The sequence below is a fragment of the Eumetopias jubatus genome, unplaced genomic scaffold, assembly GCF_037043125.1.
Source record: "Eumetopias jubatus isolate StellerSeaLion01/CBP00866 unplaced genomic scaffold, mEumJub1_p1.0 scaffold_16, whole genome shotgun sequence".
Taxonomy (NCBI): Eukaryota; Metazoa; Chordata; class Mammalia; order Carnivora; family Otariidae; genus Eumetopias; species Eumetopias jubatus.
Genome location: NW_028274822.1, coordinates 57155394 through 57173205, shown reverse-complemented (window position 1 = coordinate 57173205; position 17812 = coordinate 57155394). Strand labels below are relative to the sequence as shown.

General features: G+C 46.0%; 1 protein-coding gene across 1 annotated transcript in view; it reads left to right on the top strand.

Moving 5' to 3' along the window:
• Positions 1-10846: 10846 nt before the first annotated feature.
• Positions 10847-17812, top strand: part of LAMA1 (laminin subunit alpha 1) — a 145090-nt gene continuing 138124 nt past the window's right edge. Inside the window, exons 1-2 of the mRNA XM_088019397.1 lie at positions 10847-10996; positions 16854-17106. Coding sequence (XP_087875523.1) covers positions 10847-10996; positions 16854-17106 — 403 coding nt within the window. The remainder of the gene's footprint in view (positions 10997-16853; positions 17107-17812) is intronic.

Sequence of the window (17812 nt, the reverse complement as noted above, 5' to 3'; positions counted from 1 at the left end):
TCCCGGGGCCCGGCGGGGGGCGCAGAGCTGCCGTGGGGCCTGAAGGGTCAACAGGGCAAATGCTTTCTCGGAATTCACCAGCTCGGGGCCAACTTCAGCAGATTTTCTCCTTCCCAGACGCTTTCTCCGCCCACCCCCGCCCCCGCCGCCCCGGCTCGGAGCGGGTCACCCCCGCCACAGCCCCCCCCGAGTCGGGGACGCTCTGAGCACCGGCTGGGCGGGCGGCCAGCTGGAGCGGCGGGTCCCCGCGGGTCGCAGGGGCCGAGCGAGGGGCCCCGCGGGGGAGGGGTCTGCGCGGGGCGGGGAGGGGCTGGCGCAGCGGAGGTGGGGGGGGGGGTGTGTCCGAGGGGCCGGCTGGCTAGAGACCAGCGCCCGGCGGGGAAGCGTCGACTCGCGTTCTGCGGAGAGGCCCCGCGCGTGGCCGTGCCTTTCTTCCCAGAGCCCGAGCGGCGGCGGCGAAATGCGTGGCGGCGGCGGCGCGGGGGTCGCGCTCCTGGCCTCGCTGCTCTGGGTCGCCGCGCGGTGCCAGCAGAGAGGTGAGCCCCGGTCCCCAGTACCCCCGGCGGGCGGCGGCAGCTGCGGGACAAAGCCGGCCACTTTGCCGCTTCTTCGGTCGGGGCGCGCATCCTAGTTCACCTCGGACTGGGGGGAATCACACACGTGGGGCTCCCGCGCGGCCCCTGGGAAGCGTCTCCCGGGCCAGGCGGGAGAGGACTGGGGACGCCACCCGAGACGGACGCCGCCCACTCATCCGACCCTTGGGCTTGAAACTACTCGGGCTCGGGGGTGGGGGGTTGTGGGGTGGGGGTGGGGGGTTCCACTCCGTTTTTGGCGATCCCGAGCGCGAGCGGCGCGGGGTGGGGGTGGGAGCGGGGGGGTCGGGGGTTGCGGGAGGGGGGTTGCGACCCCGCAGCGGTCCCCAGCTTGCAGTCCCCCGGCTGCGGCGGGTGGGGGTGCGGGCTGCTGACCCGGCGCGGGGAATGAATGGGAAAGGCGTCTTCCCGAGTCGCTCTCATTGTCCTGCGGTGGAAAGCCCGCTCATCTGCGGCGGGGAAAGGGCGGGCTCCTCGGGGCCGCTCGCGGCCCAGGGGTCTAGTGGGGACAGACCATGGTGAGAAGCGCGCCTCTGCCCGACTGTCCTGAGCCGTGGGTACTCGCCCGCGCGGCCCCCCGGAGGCGGCGTCCCGGCCACGGATGCGCCTTTCTGAAAGGGCACTCTTTGTGCAGCCCCCGAAGTGGCCAAACCGGCTCATTCCCGGTGCAGGTTTAGACCGCGGTCACCCCGGGGTGACAGAGCCGGCGGCGAAGGGACGACTTTGCACGCTCGCTCGCTGCACGGGTACAGTGGTTCTCCTGGCAAGGTCTGGGGAGAACGGAAACCCCAAGCGAATTCTCAAGGCTTCTATCAATGCTAGGAGAAAAGGCTCCTTTCTGCGGAGCACTCCATTCCCCACTCGACTAATTGGAGACTCGGTGAGGTCTTGCCGCCGTCGCTTCTAGTTGGCTAGGGGGTCACAGTACTTGTTGACTGCATCGTCATGTGTGCAATATATGACCATGGGCACCTTCCCACAAATACACATTTGATTAAAAAAAAATTCAGGTCAAAAGTAGGTAGGCGGAATGCGAAATACTCTCGTGGGAAAAATATGTGTTTGGGCATTGTGCTGAGTTGTGAACTCTACAGCGACGTGTCCGTCTCATTCATGCAGGCATTCGTGATGAACGCACTGGACCGCAGCTGGCCACACAGCTTTGAACACCGGGCGCCGGCTCAGCGCGGACTAGGGCTGGGACGTAGAGGGAATTTACATAGTTATGCGTGCGAGAAAGTAGCCGGCCTTTCCGAGGCGAGGCTTTGGCGCTGCACGCCCAACTCCTTTCTCTCGGGTTGCTGAAAGTGAACAAGTCCCAGTTTCCCACAGGGTGGGGAGAGAGCCGCTTGGCTTAGCTTTATTGTTCTAAGAAATTAAAAGTCCTAGATGGAGGAGATGCCCCGAATGTTTTTCTTGCCCCTAGGAGCTGAGCACTTGGCGTGGGAGGTTATGAATGGTGTTTGGAGAAAGTGGGACCACATGGGGCTTTCCTGCTTAAGATGCTGTGGAAAACCACCCACCGCGGGAGTCTTTGAATCTTACACACCGCCTTCCATATTTGCCGGTCCCCACCCCATCAGCCAACACCAGGCTTCCTAAGGAGCACTTTTGAGGGAGTTTTCATTTTAAAAAATAATTTGTGTTCTACATGTATAGCATAAATGATTAGTGAAATGGTATGATATGGTCATAATAAAATCCTGACCCGTAGCACCGCTGAGTTGGCTATCTGGTGCCTACATTTTTGAAAAAGATCGTCATCTAACAGCACTCAGCTTATTAGCAGTTCTCTTTACTATCCGTGTCTCGCTGGATTACCTTACAATTACTGTATAGGACCCAGTGGCTCACTAACCTTGAAATGTAACCCGTTTAAAGTGAGTTATTCCTAGGTTAGAGTAAGAGGTGGTATGTTTCTTAAACTAGTGCTAAGTCCACAGCTAGCCATTACATAGAATTATAATTGCTTCACAGGTTGGCTCATCAGCTTTTCTGTTTTAAATCGTCCTTTTTTAAAAAGTAAAAATAGATAGTTCCAAGTATAGAGAAAACAAATCTATTGTATGAACAGAAGAACATTTACTTCGTTTTCAACATGGCATAGTATTCAAATTTAGCCTGTCTGTACTCCACAGTAGAGTATGTGTGCCTCAAGGAATTTCAAAGGCACATTTTTCTCTTCTGTAAGCTGTACTGCCAGGTAAGGGCCAATAAAAAATATTGATCTTAGCAGTTGGAAACAAGGATAAGTGTAATAAAAACATCGCTGCCTGCCTTCTGCATATCCTGGACTTTGGCCCACTCCTTTTCCCTTCTTCTTTTCCAGGCATTAAATATGAAGTCTACCACTGTAGTTAATAGAACGTCATAAAGAATTCAGATGCCACAAAGATATGAAGTAAACATGCATACTGTTTGTAATGTCTTGTGCCACTCTTAGAATTGCACTGCTCTATAAGCAAGTATCATAAAATGTTTATATACCCACTTATTTCAAGGTAATCCTCCTTGAAACACTTTACCGCTTTATAAAAATCGTTCATAAAGCCCTGTGGATATTCATTATCATCCCTGGTAAATTTGGGGGAGGGGTGACAAGCTATATCTTTAAGCTTTAGATGTTTTATTCTCTGGCCTTACTATAGCTGGGGGAAATTGGGCAAGTTAATTTTCCTGTGCTTTGGTGTCAGCAGCAGCAAACTGGGAATAATAATGGGGCTTCCCTGGAGAGGCTGTTAACGATGAGATGAAACAATGCAAGAAAAGTGTCAGAACAGTGTCTAGTACAGGGTTAGCCCTCAAAATATATTATCTAGGAGCATCACTGTTACTATTTTACACAGAACTTTGGGGGAGGCCCTCTTCTGAGCTATAGTCTCTGGAATGCATAATTGTTTCAAAATTTGGAGTCTGGACTTGGAATCAAATAGCCTTGGACTTAAATACCAGGCCTGTCCCTCTGATGAGCCATGACATTGGTTAACACCTTAACAGCTCTGAATGTCAGTCTTCCTGTCTATGAAATGGGTAGGATTCACATGGCATGGTGTCGGGCAGGACATAGCGCCACAGGCATAGGATCCGTGGCGATGGCCCTTACTGTTACGCCTGTTATGTGCGCTCACCATCCTGGGTACCCCTCCCCCTCTCATTGCCCACATACATTCTGTCATTAAGGCTTAATGATTTTACCTCCTGGAAATCTGTGTGATCTCTCTCCACTTTTTTGTCCCCACTGCTCACTAGGCTCAGGAATTGTTTTGTTTTTCCCATGAAATATTGTGATGGTTCTCTCACCAAACCTCCCTCCTCCCCTGTTCTCCCTTCTCAGCACTGCCGCCTCTGTGATTTTTCTAGAAACGCCACTGTATGGGCTCGGACTGGTGCCACCCACACCCCTCACTGTTTCACATGCATTCACAAAATAACAGTGACGTGCATCACACTGGGGGTAAACCAAGAGGCTATCCCAGAGCTGAGGGGCATTATTTTAGGCACACGTGTACCTACTCATAGGCAACCAGTATTTCATTGCACACAGGCTGTGAAGTGCCAGACAAGTCTGCTGTTTAGGTTCTAAGGCCCTTGGAAACCTTCCTGGTCCCCTGATGCTGAAGTATTTATTAGGTATTTATTAGGTCCTCTTCCCTAAACCCCCGGAGGCCTCTCCACTTAATGCTGTTGTCCTACGTACCCACTTATCATGGTGGCGTGAACAATTGGCTGGCCAATCTGTCTCGCCCACTGACTTGGGCAGGGACCGTTTTATCCATATCTGCATGGTCATTGTTTTGCAATGTTCCCAGCAGTGAATAGCCACCTATCTTTGTTGAGTCAAATTGAAATGAATCTCTTTGGTTATGAATCAAGTAACTTCAAAACATTTTGTTGTATAGGTAACCCATGCCCGTGGTACAAAAGTCAAAGGGTACTACTAAAGGGTCTGTAGAAAAAGGTTAAGTCTTGACTTTTGTCACCTTCTTTTGAGGCAACCACTACTTTCGGTTTCTTGTGTATTCTTCCTTAGATGTCTCTTTGTGGAACTCTTAAAAGCAAGCTACTTTATGGAACCGACTTCTTCTTTAACAGTATAAAGGAGGCCCCAGTTGTTTCCTGACAAAACATGGAACAATATTCCTCTCTCCACTGCCTCCTCCCCATTCTAACACTTCAGTGGACCTGTTGCAGGGAATTAATACATCATTTAATGAACGTACATACTTGTAAACTTGTCACCTTCAACTTGTCCCTTCCAACATGGTCTTTGACAGAAAGGTATTAGAGCAGTGTTTCCTAGATTTTATGGAATTTAAGAACTAGGTCATCAATTGATTTCATGACATTGTACTCATTCTGAAAGTCTTGTTTACCGTGCATTCACAAGCTATTCTTTATGCAGTAAATACTTTTTAAAAATATATTTTAGGAGATTTATGATATACAGAAGTCAAGTTTGAGAATAATTCTGTTAGAAGGTTAGGATAGTGTGTTATTTATTTTACCAACTAAGTATGATTTGTTACTTAGAACACCTGTGGCAGACACAGAAAAATTTAATTATTAAAAATAATTCCCAATGAATAAAGTTAAGCTTACACTTCAAATACAGAGATTAACTGGAGACAGAGAGAACGCTCCATCTTAAACCTTAGATGACGTTTTTAGTTCAATTCCTTAGAAATGTTTGGACAACCAAGAGAAACTATAGTTTCCTAAGAAAGATGTCTGTAACTTATTTACATGCTTGCAGATAGTTCTTTTGCTTGCTTTGTTTTCCCAATACTAATATGTCTCCATGGACAATTGGGTAAATAAATAAAGGCATTTCAAAATTAATGAGAGAAAAAAAATCCTTTATAAGAAGTAATTGAGTTAAGGCCATGAACTTGGGCTCTGTTGGAACATGCCAGCCAGGGAGCTGTTTCGGCCCGAAGCCCCCCGTGTGACAGCGACAGCTGGGTTCACTGCATTTTCTTGTCCTTGATGCTGGGGGTGACAGTCGGTGCCCAGAATAACCATTTCCTAGCACGGAATCCCTCCACTTGAGTCTTTGTGTTTTCAAGTCTGAATCAGGAGAGTTTTCTTTGGGTTAACTTGTTCCCAGAGATTGTGTGTCTTGCTCGGGGGCAGGAGACAGACAATGGAGGCAGTGAGAATCCCAATCAGCCCGATGGATGACATTCTTGCCTAGGTAAGCATTTATCTCAGAGTGTTCATCCAGAAACTGCGGTGTGTGGAAATACATTAAGATCCTGGCTTCAGCTTGTATGCACTTTTTTTTTTTCCTTTTCTGAATTTGCTATTTGAAGTTTGCATCTCTTCATTCCTGAAGTATCTTTGAAGTCTGAGCGGTCGGCCTTTGCCGGCAGAGTGGCTGAAATTCTTGTGCCCAAGAGCCTCCTGCACGGCTGGTGGGAATGTCAAATTTAGATCCATGAGCATGTATAGAAAATGCCCTCGTTCCCCATTCCCTGAAGCATTTCCTGCATTTTGTTCCATTGCTCCTTAACTTCCTGCCAGAACCTCAGGAAATTCTCTATGACAATAAAGAAGATGCTGCAGTGTAGCAGATTATTTGTAGTTTAAAGAGAACATGTAGGGGGAAAAAAACCCTCACATAACAATGCTGATTATTATATAGCACACATTTAAATGTCTTCCAGCCTTTTTGTAGTGACAGAATTTTACTAACAAAAGTGATTATCTTGTTACCTGGGGGCCCAGCACTGGAACCAGCTCCAATAATGTCTTCCCTCCCGATTTCCCCCAGTTCATGACATTCTTTCCGTTCCCTTGGTTTCATCTTCCTTTACTTTTTTTGTCCCCTTATCCAAATTGTCCCCCTGAATTTTTGTTCCTTCCTTTAAAAAGATACCCTGATTTTTAAAAATTTTTGTTTCTCCCTATTACCATGCAAATAGTCACCTGCTGTCTGAATTGACTATAACCAGCCACTTTTTTGTTTGTTTTTAGAGAGAGAAAGGGGGAGGAGCAGAAGGAGAGGGAGAGAGAGAATCTTACTTAAGCAGGCTCCATGCCCAGCGCAGAGCCCTCTGCAGGGCTTGATCCCAGGACCCCGAGATCATGACCTGAGCTGAAACCAAGAGTCGGACACTTAACCGACTGAGCCACCCAGGCGCCCATATAACCGGCCACTTGTAATAAGTGTCTGATGCTCACACGCTTTCTCCTAATCTGGTCTAACACTGCAGTTAGGCTCATGCTGCTGGAGCCCTGCCTTCATCATGTGCTGCCTGCTTCATCCAGTTCCACTCCTGCCCCAGCCCAGTGGCCCTCCACAATCCCTCCGGTCAGTCAGGACTACGGAGGCTTAGCCACACCTTTCTCCATCCGGAGCGCCTCCTTCCTCTCTGACTGCAAGTGGTATATGGACTTCCAGCTGCATGTTTTGTCCCTGTTACTCCTTATTTGGATTGCACCCCCATTTCTTACCTAAAACCTAGCCTGACCACCCATGCACGGCCTGCAGCGAGCGTACTGCCCTAGTTATTATAGCCTCAACCAACTGTCCTGTTTCTGTATTTGCACTGTTTTTTATGATAAGTCGGGGATTGACGTTTGCATCTCTTCATTCCTGAAGTATCTTTGAAGTCTGAACTGTCAGCCTAGCAGGCAGAGTGGCTCAAATTCTTGTGCCCGAGAGCCTCCTGCACATTTGAGAATGTCAAATTTAGATCCATGAACATGTATAGAAAATGCCCTCGTTCCCCATTCCCTGAAGTATTTCCTGCATTTTGTTCCATTGCTCCTTAACTGCCAGCCAGAAAAATTCTCAGGAAAATTCTCTATAACAATAAAAAAGATGCTGTCTGGTCCTGTTTTGGATGGCTTGTCTAGAGTTCTGTAAGTCAAGGTCCAAAAGAAGGGTTTTTTTTCCTGCAAAGATCAAATCCTTAGCTACCAGCATTTCTTTCAATATACAGATAACTTAAGGATAGAAGGTTCTTGTGCTCAGACCTGAGCCATTGGCAGTGGGAGGGTGGCGCCGCCCACAAATGCTCCAGAGCTTAACAACCATAAAACCCTTACCCAGCCCCTGGATTGCCACCCCAGCCCTGAGTCCTGGCCCTGTTCTGGGCATGAGTTCCCCTAGCCCCCTATATTTCATTTCACCCGAGGGGACTAGCACTTGCAGGGCAGCAGGGCATCTGGAATCTGTTTCAATAAAACCTTATTCCCATTTTGGCATCCAAAGGCACAAGGACTTGAAAGGTCCACTTTCCAGTTGGTCTTCAAGCCGACTCTTTTGGGTTTCTAGTTTAAATAGTTACTTCCACAACTCTCTCCGCCACTTGGCTTTCCTTCTGTCCCAATTACTGTCTCCTATGGTGGGCTAGCACTCTTTTCCTACCCTCAAAATTCCCCTGTCTAGCCTTCCAGCCCCTTTATTCTGAATCTTTAATTCTGGCATTTTTTTTCAACTGAGGTATAACTGACATATTACATTATATTAGTTTCTGGTGTACAACATAATGATTCGATATTTGTATATATTGCAAAATGATCACCATGATAAGTGTAGTTAACATCCATTCCCATACATAGTTACAAATTTTTTTCTTGTGATGAGAACTTTTAAGATTTACTCTTTAAGCACCTTTCAAATATGCAACACGGTATTATTAACTGTGGTCACCATGCTGCACATTACCTCCCCAGGACTTGTGTATATAATTATAATACTAAATATATGATACTTATATAAATAGAGCTGGAAGTTTGTGCCTTCTGACCTCCTTCACCCAAACACTATCTTTGTCTTTGTGCACCATCTAGTTTTCCCAATTCTTTACAACCACACTTGAGGATTCATGGGCATTCTTTTGTTCTGGAAGTGTGGGGTAGAGAGAGTTCGAGATAGGCACTAACATGTGAAATGCCTTTGGAAGCTTCCATTGCTTTTCTTAAAGGCAGGTGGCATTTTAAATAGTTAATACCTTCTTGGAGTAGGGAATAATATTTTCTTGTGAGACTGTTTCTATTTCATGTTTCTAATTTTTGTTCTGTGTTTGCTCATTCATTCATTCATTCACGCAGGGAACAAATCCTGGGACCCTGAGTCAGGGATGTACAAAGGCTAGAGTATCTTGAGGACCCCATTCTCACCTGCATTCCTTGCTATGATTCCAGGCATTTCTTGACATCCTTGGTGGACCTGTTTTTGAAATCCACAGAATTGAAAAGTGCATATAAAAACAAAACAAAACAAAAACCCCCAAAACCCAAAATGTCCTCCATGAGAAATAATGGGCAGAGCAGAAATAGAAGGATCAAAGTCTCAATCATGGATATTACCATCTATATTTTGTTTACTTAGAGTCATGTAAGTTCACATTGACCCGACTAGGCCGAGTCGTGGGGCAGGGAAAGGCGGGAGATGGGGAGGCCAAGAGGTGGTTAGCATTAGCGGGAGTGACAGGAGCAGCTTCTACACCAAACACCCTGTTAGCTGATGTCTGTTTCCCTGGGCTTCCTTTCGTTTCTGGGAAACTCGGATCTCACCTGCTGGACTAGCGTGCTCCAGGTGAAGAGGCACAAGTAGTACAGAAGTTCTTCTCTCCAGGCTGCACTTTAGATTTTAATAACATCAATGCCCAGGTCCCACCCCGAAGGAGTATAATTTATGTGGTCTGTGGTGGTGCCCAGTCATCTGTACTTTAAAAATGCTCCACAGGAGGACGCCTGGGTGGCGCAGTCGGCTGAGCGTCTGACTCTTGGTTTTGGCTCAGGTCATGATCTCAGGGTCCTATGATCAAGCCCCTCGTCGGACTCCAGGCTTGGTGCAGAATCTGCCTGGGTTTCTCTCTCCTTCTCCCTCTGCCCTTACCCCCTATATGCGCTCTCTCCCTCTCTAAAATAAATAAATCTTCAAAAAAAAAGTTTATAAAAATGCTCCATAGGTGATTCCGCTGTGCAGCCAGGGTTGAGAGCCATTAAATTAACTTTGTAAATTTTGCTGTGCCAGTGAATGCGATCAAACAGCAATGCAGGCTTGGAAAAGGGATGCAGTACCTGGTAGTATCCCCTACCTTATCCATGGGGGCAGATCAGGGGCACTGACCCCACTGAGCCTGCCATCGCCTGGAGGCTAATGCCTTGTGCAGATACCAAGTGCTCAGACCCAAGCATCCTCCTTGCTTGCCTCATGTCTGCTTCATGCGATTCCCACTCCTCTGGGAAGCGGGGATGATACTAAGCACCTGAAAGTTGTGAGGGATCCCTGTACTCACAGCCTGTGTCATTAACATTTGAAATATGAAATATGAATGAAATATGACATTTAGAGTCCTTCCCATCTGGGGATAAGTTCTGGCCTAGTAGGGCTGGGTAGTGGATTGACTGGATTACTTTTTCATTCTTTAAATAATTCATCCAGGGGTGCCTGGGTGGCTCAGTCAGTTAAGCGGCTGCCTTCGGCTCACGTCATGATCCTGGGGTCCTGGGATCGAGCCCCACGTCCAGCTCCCTGCTCAGTGGAGAGCCTGCTTCTCCCACTCCCTCTGCCTGCCGCTCTGCCTACTTGTGCTCTCTCTCTCTCTGTCAAATAAATAAATAAAATCTTAAAAAAATAATTCATCCAAAATTTAGTCAATCCATTCCATATATAGGCATTATCTGGTGCCATATCCCTCCCTCCCAACCCCATTAAATGGACAAGCCACAGGTACCTTTTTCTCTGGGTTTACCTGGGCCACCTCCGCTCTGGATCCAATCTTCACTTTCTCCTGTTGGGTGGCTATGAAGTCTAGCTGTCCTTATCCTCCGGCTTCTCCTGTCATCCTCCAATCTTGTCTTTGAGGATCCATTTTACACTTGCTTTTCCTGCCTTCCTTCAGAAGTTGTTCCCCCTGCAATGTTTGGCTTATTATTTCCCTTCTAGCTCCACCCCCCAAAATAAGAGTCATTCTGCCTTCTACATCCCCACCCCCCCCCACCACACACCACACTCCCTCCACACGTATCCCACATATACTGCATGGCAAACCCACACCCCTGTACTGACCTCGCATACCAGCTCCCAGCTCAGGGTACCTGGAGAGGGACTGTACTAACTAACCCCAGACTGCCAGAACCAGAGTCTGCACCTGGGCCCATCTCCGGGGGGGTGGGGGGGAGGGCAAATTCTGCTGGAAGCACCAGCCCAGCTGCAGGTGCTGAGTTGAAGTCTCACGAGGCCAATAAGAGCCCAGAAACTGTTGGTATCCAGAGTCCCGGTGAATTTAGGGACCATGAAGTTGACCGTGTCACCCACCCCTGTTGAATGTCTTCTCACTCTCTGTGAGGAGGACTTCCAGGGCCCCCTGTGCTCAGACCCCTCAGTGGCTTATTCTCCCACTGCCAACCCTATTGTGGCCATTCTGAGATATCCGGTTCCCACAGTGTGACGTGCGTGGTGGCTCGCATCAGTGACCTTGAACACACTGTCCATGGAAAGTCGTTTCTTTCACCTGTGGCCCTCTGGCATGCTCTGCCCCACCCCATCATTCAGGCTTTCCACCTGCTTGTTGCCATAGCAATTTGTTTCTACACCTGCAGCATGGTGTTTTGTAACTGTTAACTTGCCTGTCTCTCCTGGAGGGCAGAGAGTTTTGTTCTTATTTCTGTTCGCCAGCACAGTGCCTGGCATTTCATGTCAATTCTGTGAATACTAGTTGGGTCCGTGAATGGAAGGCCCAGCGCAGACAAGCAACAGGAGCAGAAGGGAATCCAGTGGGCATTGTTTAGGGATCCGGCGGTCGGGCAGTTGGGATCAGGGAGGTCACGAAGCAGAGTGATCATCTCCTGGGAAACAGAGGCAGGGAAAGGACAGGGGCCAGCTCAAGAAGGCTGGGCAACAGGATTCCAGGACCAGGAATGAGTAAGAATTCAGGTAATTAAACAAGGGTAGAGGGTGGACCAACATTTTGGGGACCAAAACCTTAGCTCACCTTCTGAACCAGAACACGTGATCAGGGACCACCTAGCGGCGGAAATGAGAAGTCCAGATGCTTTCGTGCTCACAGAGAGCATCCAAATATGGAGAGAGAAGAGCCACAGAGTCTGGTAATCAGGAGGGGCTGAATAACTTGAGGGGATTGTTGATCTGTTTTTTTTTTTTTCCCCATCTACAATTCAGCACAAAGAAAACATGGATTACATTTTTGTAATTAAAATAATGGCTGATGATGAATATTCAATACAGATTTAAAACCCTGATTTTATTTAACATGATCTTATTTCTAGATTTGGAGCCAGTAACGTCTAAGCATCTCAAGGCAGCAATGTATTCACGCACCCAGTCAACAAGTACTTACATTTCTAGAATGTTCCACACACTGGTTACCAGTGGTTTTTGCATCCCCAGTGCTTGTAGTCAAATGAGCTTGAGAAATACTCAAAGAATCCTACTGAGTGTGTTCACAGTTCCGATCTGGGAGAGATTTTTGCTTCTGAAGGCCTCAACACCAATACAAGTCCACTTGCTGCTTTAGAATAATATCACTGGAAACAGAAGGAAAACTCTGATTCACCTCTACATTTCTACTGCAATAGGGTTTCCTTATAAAGTGTGTGACTTCAGGACACTCGATGGTGCATGACTTTACCCTTGTTGGCATTTGTTAACTAGCTCTTGTAGTTATATTTTCATAGTTGAGGTGTTTTTTAAAGGAACTCTACCTGTCTGCCGTTGGAGCACTTTGTTTAAGTGGAAGAATAGCTGTTCTCCTCCGGGCATTCTGAGCTAAGCCATCCTTCTCTTCTCAGGAACAGAACAAAGGCATACAGAATTTATGTCACAGACGGATTTTTGTTTGGTAAAAATCACTTATTACTGAATGAAAGAATGGCCTATTCTCCTTAGAAATATGAGCATAACATCTCCCGTGTCTTTAGTGGTTTCCAACTTTGTTAGTTTTTTTTCATTTTTAGAATTGACTGAATTAAGATACACCTCATTTAGGTGCTCAAACTTCCCTGAAAATTTGCACATAAGACAGTCCTCTGTAAATGAAATAATTTCAGATTGAATAGGAAAATATTTCCAAAATGATATTTGAAGGAATCTGCTAGTAAAGAAAATAAACATCACTTTGGTTTCTGTTACCAACTGACCTAAGCCAATTTTGTTATACAAAATGCTTAGGTTCTTTTTCGGTGAATGATGCTACCCACTGAGAGGTTTGAGGTGCATGAGGATTCACTGGTCCCTTACAACCTAACCCACTAGATGATGTCAAGTGCATAGCTTACACATTACACATTATTAACATACCTTAATTAGCAATCAGGTCCAAAAAAAGGTCATAGGCCATATGCAATGAGTTTGGTAGAATTGTAGTTTTGTCCTTTCAGGTGTGCAGACTTCTCCCTTGAATCAGCGTCAAGCAATATGCGCCCTTCCTTAAACACTGTCTGGATCCAGGACATCTGCGGGATCAACCCTCGGGTGGCATCCCCATCCTTCAGAATGAAGGCTACAGACTGCATGATTTTATACCCTGTACTTTGCAAGGATGAGGAGAAACTCTGACATGTTTTAACAGTTTTATCGGGGTATAATTTACATGCCACAAAATCCTACCAATTGGATGTGTACTGCACAATGGTTTTTAATAAATTTAGAGTGTTGTACAGTTGTCCCCACAGTCTGGTGTGGAATATTTCCAAGACCTCAAAAGGCTTCCTCATGCTCATTTGCGCCCAGGCCTCACCTCCACCCTCCCCTCAGCCCCAACCAATCATCTGCTTTCTGTACTTTAAGATTTGCCCTTTCTGGAAATTTCATAGGCATGGAGTCATGCAGTATGTATTCTTTTGCATCTATCTTTTTTCTCTTAACATAATATTTTCTAGGTGCATCTAGGTCGTGGCATGTATCTGGAGTTTGTTATACTTTATTGCTGAATATTATTCCATTGTGTAGATAGCCATTTTTTTTTTAGCCAGTCACCAGTTGATGGACATTTTGATTGTTTCCATCCTGGGGCTATTAGGAATAATGCTATCAACACTTGCATTCAGGTCTTCCTGTTTCATTACTCTTGAGTGAAATTCCTAAGATTGGAATAGAGGGCATATAGTAAATTTGTATTAATTTTCTTTTTTTTAGATTTTATTTATTTATTTATTTATTTTAGAGAGCTAGAGGGAGAGAGCCGGGAGAGAGGAGGGACAGAGGCACAGGGATAGAATCTGAAGCAGACTCTGCCCTGAGCACAGAGCCCGACACGTGGCTCAATCTCATGACCCTGAGATCATGACCTGAGCTGAAATCAAGAGTGAGATGCGTAACCCACTGAGCCACCCAGGAACCCCTTATGTTAATTTTTTTAAAGAGACTTTGAGATTCTTTTCCAAAGTGGCTGTACAATTTTACATTCCTACCCGCAGCCTATGACCATTCCAGTCACCCCACATCTTTACCAACACTATATACTGTCGTTCTGATTGTAGTCACAGTGGCTGTGAAGTGGCGTTTTGTGTTTTAACTTGAATTTCCCTGATAATTTATTGAACGTACTTCATGTGCTTACTAGCTATTCATATATCTTCTGTGGTGAAAATATCTATTCCAGGGGCACCTGGGTAGTTCAGTCAGTTAAGTGTCCAACTCTTGGTTTCGGCTCAGCTCATGATCTCATGTGTCCTGGGATAGAGCCTGGTGTCAGGTTCCCTGCTCAGTGGGGAGCCTGCTTCTTCCTCTCCCCTGCCCCGCCCTCTACCCCTCCCCCCCCACTCGTGCACTCTCTCTCTGAAATCAGTAAATAAATCTTTAAAAAAAAATCTATTCCAATATTTTGCCTGGTTTTTATTGGGTTTTCTGTCTTTTGAGTATTGGGTTATAAGAGTTCTTCATATTTTCTTGATATAAATCTTTTATCAGAAATATGATATGAAAGTATTTTCTCTCAGTTTAATGGCTTGTCTTTAGATTTTCTTTTCTTTTTATTTTTAAGATTTTATTTTTAAGTAATCTCTACACCCAATATGGGGCTCAAACTTATAACCCCAAATCAAGAGTCACACGGTGTACCAGCTAAGCCAGCCAGGCTTAGTTTGTTTTTTGTGTGTGCGTATACAGTGGTCCCAAACATTTGCTGGAAAGACAAAACTGCCTCGGCATTTTGCAAGAAATCAATTTGCCGTAAATGTAAGTGTATATTTCTGGATTCTATTTTGTTCCATTGATTCATATGTATTCTCTCATGCAAACACCATGCTGTCTGGAATCCTTTGGTTTTATAGTAAGTTTTAAAATCTGTAGTTTAAGACATTCAATTTTGTTTACTTTTTTCTAAATTGGTTTGACAGTTCCAAGTCCTTTGCATTTCCATTAGTATCAGCTTGTCAATTTCTACAAAAGATGCCAACTGAGATTTTGATAGGACAGAGACTGAATCCTAAAACAGTGCAGGGAGAATTGCTGTCTATTAGTACTGGGTCTTCCTTCCCATGAAAAAATACATCTCTTCATTCATGTAGGTCTTCTTTCTCTCAGAAGCGTTTTGTAGTTTTCAGTGTGTTGGTCTTAATTCTTCTGCTAAATTCTTTTCTGAAATGTTTTCTTCTTTTCCAATAAAAAAAACCGGGGACCTAGGAGAGCTGATCAAGCCCTTCTTTGGCATGCATGTTTCCAGGACATCGCTGTTATGTGTTTGGCTGGTCAGCTGTCTGTAGCTTGCCCCTCTGGGACTGCAACCTCAGGCCAGCAGAGCCTTAAGCGATCCCCATTCATTTATTCATTTATTCGTTTTCTACTGAATTTACTACTTTTACAACAACATCATTGTGTTCCCGCTCTCTGCTCCAAATGGAGCCAGTGGTCAGGCCCCAGCGCTGAAGCTGCTGATGCCCATGCTTGCACCGCCTTGGTAATCCACTGCGGTGGCGAGGAGCTGGGTGAGGGTGGGGCAGCCCAGACGGCAGGCGGATCTCACCCACTGGTCTTACGTGAAACCCTGGTAGCTTTGCCTAAGGAAGAGCGTCTCAATTTGTTGTTGGTCTCTGGTTGATTTCAGAGTCCTGAAATGGTTATTTTTAAGCATTTTGTCCAATTATGTAATTTTTTTTCAGGGGAGGATTTGTCAACCTCTTTTCTGTGCTATGGCCAGAAGTCTCTCTAAGAGATTTTAACGTATATGGGTACCTTGACCACCATGAATTTCTCTAGTGAGGGTCTAGTTGTATTACCTATTATGCCATTAACAGCCCACTAATTTTCCTAATAACCCATTTCTGATACTCACCCTGCTAATTAGCAAAATGCCAGTGTTGATGGAGACAGGTAACAGACAGCATGGTGGGCACGTCTGGAATATGAGCAGTCTTCCTGACTGGAGTACCAGCTGACTCCCCCTCGGAGGTACCTCACCAGTTTTAACACTAGCCTAGTGGCATCTGGGTAGTTTAATCTAAGATACAGACACACACACAACTATCATACCTTATACTCAAGTATCTTAAAGTAGATTTCAGATATTATACTAGTTACCATTTATACTTAAGTAGATGTTCATCGTGAGTCAAACCTCAGTGGACATCCTCAGTGTGACTGATTGTCAGCACAGGCAAGCGAAAGGGAACTCTGTGGGAAATGCAGTCCCCGTGAGGAAATGAACACATTTAAAGGAGTACTGTGTTGGCAGCCTGGGAGCGTGGTCCCAGAAGTTGGAAGAAGGGCTGACATTCTCCTGGAAACAAATGAGGCCCCTAAACTTGCCAACTTCTTCAGGGCGAGAGCCAGAGGAGTGGGGGAAACACAGAGGGAGGTCTGTGCTAAGGTGCGGGAAGGGGAGGGAAGGGCAGGCGAGGGAGGGCTCAGGAAGGGGAAAATAATCTGAGTGGAACCTGCAACCTGAAGTCGAACCAAAAATCTTAGAATGGGCAATGTGTGCAAACTCTAGTGGAGAATGTAGTAAAGACGGGCCGTCGGGTTTTTACTGGTTTGTTCTAAACAAAAATGTACTATGGAAGATTTATGTCAGTGTGCTTTATTGGAGAGTAATCTGTTAATGTGGTTCAGTCTGGGTTCTGATTTCTTCATTACTAACATGTGGAAATCAAATAAACTTCCCTTGCCTAGATTATCATAATAAAATACAATATAGAGAAGAACTTAAAAAAAGTAAAAGGATAATAATATTAAAAATCTTATTTTAATAAGACAAAAAAGAGAGAGCATCAGGGGTACTGCTGTGGTGATGAACTGTGTCTCCTCGCCCTTCCCCACCTCTCTCCAGCTCTTTTCTTCACCAGGCTGGGGAGCTGGCCCCACCTTCTGTGAACGGCCCTGCTTTTGCCTTTAGAGGCGCTCTGCAAACTCTTTCTTCTCCTTCTATCACCTACACCCTCTCCTGGAAGTTCAAATGCAAGGTTCTGAGGAAGCCAGGGAAGAGATGTCAGACTGTGCTCTCCAACCCACCTCTCCCCACTCTGAGCAAAGTCCCCCGGGCCTCTGTGAAGACACCTGGTCAGAATGCCAGCCGCCTGCGGGACTCAGGCTTAAAGGGTGACTGTCAGAATTAGCCCGTGCTACGTAAATATCCTTCTCTTAAACTTTAACATTATGTTGTAAGAATTTCACCGTGTCTTCAAGAACATCATTTTCACCGTGAGTGAACCAGGCCGACGGCAGCATCATTCAGGTATAACAGGGCTAAGGAATCAAACCACTGGTTTGCTTTAATAGATTTCCCTGGTTGAGGCTCAATTAACCTTGTTCCTCTAGTATGTCTTTAATTTTGGAACTCTTAAAGGTTTTCCCCCACTTTCCAGTAAGCCCAAAGCCTCTGTTTCACTGAAGCACCCCATTCCCTCTGGAAATAGTTGCCCAGTGTCTCTAAGACTTGAATGCAGGAGAGGAGTCTGGAGTTCTGGTTAAATAGTGACAGAAAAGTGCTGGGGGAGATGTGATCTTACTAATAAGCCTGCTGATCTTTGTGCCAAGGCTTGGCTGAATTAGCCAACTCCAGGGTATTTGAGCTAGAAACAACTCAAGAGATCATTTAATCTTTCAAATCCAAAATGGCAGCCCCTTAGGAGATGCTCCGCCAAAGCATCCCAGCCCCACCTCAGACCTGCAGTCAGAATCTGCATTTTTAACAAGATCTCCAGGTGATCTGTGCATGGAAAAGTTGGAGAAGTACTGTTGTGATTCTCAACAGTTGGGTGCAGAATGACTTTTGAATATCTTGTGCAGAGCTCAATAATAATGA